A 5,153-nucleotide genomic window follows, 5' to 3' on the forward strand; every position below is an offset into this window, starting at 1 on the left:
ATGTAAGACATACTATTTTTAAAAGTAAAGATTTTAAATGAGTTAGTTTAACTAAATTATCTATAATAAATTCAACCACTTTAATTAAACGTATTATTAATTACTTTAATTATAAATAAAAAATATATTGTTTTTTTACATCTTTTTTAATTATATTTTAAACAACAAATCTATTTAAATTTTCATATAAGTAAATAAACAAGAGTAAAAACACGTGTAGATTCCTCTCCTACTACAGAAAAAAGAGAAATTGGTATTCCCAGGAGCTGATCGCTCTCTTTCGGTTTGCCGAGTCCATCAATGGCGACCCGCCTACCAATTCTCCTCGTACTTTTGGTGGCAACTTCTTTTGGTAGATCTTCATCTCAAACGTAAGAAAACCCTTTAAGCTGTCGACTTTATTTAGCTTGTTTTGATGCAAAATGCGCGATCTGGAGTTGCCTTCTGTAGTAAGCGGTTTGTACTCTCGCGGGTGCGTGATTTTTGTTTGAGTACGTTTCACCATTGTTGTTGCGAAGAATTTAAAGACGGAAGTAGTTTTTATTCACTGATTTTAATTGTAATTAGCGTCATATTCTTGGAGGGCAGTTGAATTATGGCTGGAGTTATATTTGTACGTGATTAACATGTTGAGTTTGGATGATTTTGTTGAATTTGTGGCACTTCTCTTCCAAATGAATGCTTTAGGAGATGTTTATTTTGCATTTTCCTTTCATGTATCTTTGTTTTGTTTGCAATTTCAGCGGTCTAAGAGAATTGAGATCCTTGGAGATTAACCAACAGAAAGGAGTTCAAATGAAAATTTCAATGCATCCAAAAAGTATCGACCCATCACAAGTCATTCAACTCTTACGGCAACCAAGGTCAGGCAATCCAAATAATTGGTGACTCCATTGACATGGTATTGCCACCATGTTCAGAAAATTTGATAAAATATGCATTTTATTGTTCGGAAAATGTTAAATATTATCTTGGTTTCGTGGTTTGGTTCTAATGGATATGGTTTGGAATTTTAATTAGGTGATTATGGCTTTATACTTTTATCTGTTCTGAAATTGAAATTTCTATTGGATTGATGACACTGTTCTGTGGACAGGTTTTTCCTCTATAAAAGCTTTCTATCCGATGACGAGTGTGATTACCTGATTTCTGGGGTAAATCCCACTTGTCTTACTTATGTTACCATTGTGATTTTTTGCTTTCTCGTTGTTCTTAAAGTACGCATGGGATTATACTGTACAGGGTGAATCAACATCGAAAGTTGACAAGATTAAGGTCAATTTGGATGTTTCGTCAAACTCAAATGTAAGTTTTTCATCTTTTGAGATCTAGGAAGTTATGGGCTGTTTATGCACTAAGAGATCTTATAACTTCTTTCCATGTAAATTATTCAGATGAGTTTGCCTCTTATCTGTTAAGATAATTTGCTGAAAGAAGTTTAAAATATTGTGCCGAGTTTTTGTCGCGTTCCTTCGAGCATTATCATTTGTATGGCTTGTAGGATGAAATTGTTTCAAGAGTTGAGGAAATGATCTCTGCTTGGACTTTCCTTCCTAAAGGTATATTCATATGCATGTTGGTGGACACTTTTTGTCTTGCAATCTTTTTTTGTTTGCTCTTTGTATGTCCACCTTTTCAACTGGTTTATGGTTTGCATAACAGGCTGTCTTTAATATTTTCAGAGAACAGTAAATCTTTGCAGATTCTGCACTTTGGGCCTGAAGACTCAAAACAAAGTTATAATTATTTTGATGTTAAATCTTCAGAGAAATTTGGTAATCTTTTATTTGCCACAGTTATATTGTATCTCTCAAATGTCGATCACGGAGGTCAGATAATTTTCCCTGAATCAGAGGTAAGAGAAAATTCCCAGTCACTTTCATTTTCACTATGTTGGGTTCTATTTTTTCCAGTTATGCAATCGGTTGTAAATTTTCTGCAGTACAAAATGTGGTCCGACTGTGTGAAGAGTAAAAATATTTTAAAACCTAGCAGAGGGGACGCCATCTTATTCTTCAATCGACATCTCAACACCACCCTTGATCGGAGTAGTTTCCATGCCAGATGTCCTGTCCTTAGTGGTGAAATGTGGTGTGCCACAAAATTATTTTATTTTAAAGGCATAACCCTTGAAAAGGATACGTTGCAATCTGACGATGCTGATTGCTCCGATGAAGATGAAAATTGTCCTCGGTGGGCTGCTGCAGGAGAGTGTGAAAGGAATTCGGTTTTCATGACCGGATCTCCTGATTACTATGGTACATGTAGGAAGAGCTGCAATGCATGCTGATGGTGATATTGAAATCAAGTATATAGATCTCATAATCACTTGCCATGTATCATGTTTGAAACTTTACTTTGATGTAGAGTAGAATTTTTCAGTTAACGATGATCTCTGTGTACATTCCTCACAGTATGGTTCACCTAAAGTTGACAGTTTTCTTGTTCTTGTAAATTTTGTTTATTTCTGTAACTACTAGCTCTGAAACAAGTTGCATATACTAAATAAAAAGTATGAACTAGTCTTCCCTATGATGCAAGGTGAAAAATTGTTCAAGGCATTATCTGGTTTTTCTTGAATTATATCGACATTTGTCAAGTTAGGATTAAATTCTGAAACTCTTGATGGTTGAAAGAATGGCAGCAAAATATTCTATTAATTTTTTGTGGGAAGCATTAAATGCTTATATGTAAGGTTGTGTGCATGACATAAAAAAGCTGACTGCGGTGAGATTAAAAGTTTACTTGCTAGAGGGAAACTTGCATTGCTTGCTCCTATTTCTTGGAAAATGACCAAAGCATGGTCAATGATACCATGATAGCACACATGGGAAACATAGAAATAAAGTTAGCTAAAGTATTGGTTTGTAAATTTCATGGGAGAGCTCTGAAGAACTCTGCAGAAGCCAAAAAAAAAAAAAAAGAAGCTTACTTGTGGACTCTTGTAGTTAGGCAAGACGATGAAATATGTTTTTACAGCTGATCAAGTACCAGCTTTTTGTTCATCTGTCAAGGAAGAGTAGATAAAAGCTAAATGGATTGTTATCACGCCATATTTGCATTTTTTACATTTTCTTTCTGTATAGAGGGTATGATCCCGGGACAACGATGAATATTGACAAAATCCAATATTCTTAAAGACCCAAGTCTTTAAGTTTTTAGCATGAAAGCAATAATAGAGACCCCCCGAGTCTTAAAATTTTTTCTCTTCCGTGAATCTTGCTGTGTCAATGGATTTCTTTACCCTGTTCAGATTATTTTTTTTTAATGAACATTCTCATTAAAATTGGGTAAAAATTTGAAGTACAGAAAAAGGCAGGCATCTCAAATGGGACTCATAAAAAGGTACTAGAAATAAACTACAAGTACGTCACCATCTTAGATACATCAATAGAACAAGAAACACAGCGAAAAACAGTAATCTTAACCCTACGGGACAATATCTTCAATTTGCGGCTTGACTTCATCAAACATCATCTTGTTCCTAGCGTTCCAAATGTAGTAAATCGTAGACGCAAGGGCAGTAATCCTCATCCGAGACAACGTCGAGTTCCCTCGGTAGTAAGATCTGAATGCTTTCAAAATAGCAGATGGTGATCCCATAATTTTCTGCATATCCAACCAATTACGAATCTCGTTCCAAATAGCTGCCGAGAAGCCGCATTTGAAGAACAGGTGTTGAACCGATTCATGCTGAATATTGCACAACACACACGATTTGTCATTGGCAAAGGGTAAACGATCTCTAGTGAGGAGTTTCGCATGGGCCGTGAGCCAAAGAGTAAATCTGTGCTTGGGGAGAATGAAAGAACGACTAAGTAGTGGTTTCCATGGCCATTTTCCGTTTGAATTACTAAACCAATCATAATCACGAGATAGCCCCTTATCATCCACGAACCAAGAGTGTAAGATGGCAGAAGCACCGGAGACTGAACCCATTTTCTGTAATAATGTATCTCTAATAGATATTATCTCCAATTCCAAACATCTCCGAAGTTACAATATTGATGGTTAACCCATTTGATCCATAAGTTGTCTTTCTTCAAGTGAATCTTCCAAAGTGTTTTCGCAATCAATGCCAAATTCCAAGCCCTTAGATTTTTCAATCCCAATCCACCGTCTGAAAGAGGCTTACAAAGAGTGTCCCAAGCAATCGGAGGCCGTTTAGATGGCCAAACAAACTTTCGGCACAAAGAGTTGATCGAGTCGATGACACAGTTTGGCACGGGTAGAATTGATAACCAAAAGCATTCAATACTTTGTACGACAGATCTAATCAACTCAAGCTTCCTAGCATAAGAAAGTGAGTGCCTTGGCCAAGAATTAATCCTAGCAGCAATGGCATCAACAAGTTTGCAGTAATCTGATGCTCTCATCTGTTTGGCAGCTAGTGGTATACCAAGATATCGAAAAGGTAATGTACTTTGACAGAAGCCAGTAATCTGCAGAATTTCCTGTCTGGTTCTATCTTCCATCCCAGCCATGTAAATGTTCGATTTCAACATGTTTACACATAACCCATCCATGTCCCCAAAAATGTTCAAGCAATTCATCACCGAAAGGAATAATTTATTCCTTTATTATTTTGCTAAATTGATAATATCAATTTAAGATTTTGCCTTTCTAGACTATAAGATATTTATTGATTTATTTCTAGATTATAAATTTGTTTGATTTATTTTTAGGTGATAAGATCGGGGTTGATTTATCTCTAGATATTATAAGATTTGTTTTTAATATTACTTTTATATCTAAGATATTTTATCTTTGTTTAAAAGAGTTTAATATCTAATCAAATCTTGTTTCCATATTTTTTGTAGGACTCTTTTATGGAATATCTTTTAGGTCAAGCCATGGATAAAAAGATATATAGCCCTACAGCTGTACTAGGGAGTTTCAAAGTGTGCTTCCAAAGACTTTTCAGAGAGTTGGTAGAGAGGAGGCTTTTGAGAGACAAGTGGGGTAGTAGAAAGAGAAAGGCTTTGGAGAGAGAAAATGTGTGGTAGAGGGAGAATTGGACAGAGAGTTTTTTGTTGAGAAGAAAATCATTTTGCTCTGTAGATTTTCTGTGATCGGTGATCACTTTTGTAGGAGCTTTTCATGTGAGCCTTTTGGTGTGACTCTTTCGTGAGGTCGGCAGAGGAGCGCATACA

The 5,153-nt window shown here is 35.7% G+C and overlaps 2 protein-coding genes across 2 annotated transcripts; one reads left to right on the plus strand and one right to left on the minus strand.

Moving 5' to 3' along the window:
• Positions 1-203: 203 nt before the first annotated feature.
• LOC140816386 (probable prolyl 4-hydroxylase 12) lies at positions 204-2,535 on the plus strand. The gene is made up of 7 exons (XM_073175614.1): positions 204-371; positions 744-863; positions 1,097-1,154; positions 1,243-1,305; positions 1,502-1,559; positions 1,683-1,855; positions 1,943-2,535. The coding sequence occupies exons 1-7, from the start codon at positions 301-303 to the stop codon at positions 2,288-2,290; spliced, it is 891 nt and encodes a 296-aa protein (XP_073031715.1). The 5' UTR covers positions 204-300; the 3' UTR covers positions 2,291-2,535.
• Positions 2,536-3,429: 894 nt separating this feature from the next.
• On the minus strand, positions 3,430-3,939 carry LOC140816143 (uncharacterized). The gene has a single exon (XM_073175215.1). The coding sequence runs from the start codon at positions 3,937-3,939 to the stop codon at positions 3,430-3,432; it is 510 nt and encodes a 169-aa protein (XP_073031316.1).
• Between the last annotated feature and the right edge of the window lie 1,214 nt (positions 3,940-5,153).

Source organism: Primulina eburnea, chromosome 16 (assembly GCF_022965805.1).
Source record: "Primulina eburnea isolate SZY01 chromosome 16, ASM2296580v1, whole genome shotgun sequence".
NCBI classification, from domain to species: domain Eukaryota; kingdom Viridiplantae; phylum Streptophyta; class Magnoliopsida; order Lamiales; family Gesneriaceae; genus Primulina; species Primulina eburnea.

Coding starts and splice junctions, on each gene's coding strand:
- LOC140816386 (XM_073175614.1), top strand. CDS start 301: ATGGCGACCCGCCTACCAATTCTCCTCGTACTTTTGGTGGCAACTTCT. Junction 372..743: donor GGTAGATCTTCATCTCAAAC/GTAAGAAAACCC, acceptor TTGCAATTTCAG/CGGTCTAAGAGAATTGAGAT. Junction 1,856..1,942: donor TAATTTTCCCTGAATCAGAG/GTAAGAGAAAAT, acceptor AATTTTCTGCAG/TACAAAATGTGGTCCGACTG.
- LOC140816143 (XM_073175215.1), bottom strand. CDS start 3,939: ATGGGTTCAGTCTCCGGTGCTTCTGCCATCTTACACTCTTGGTTCGTG.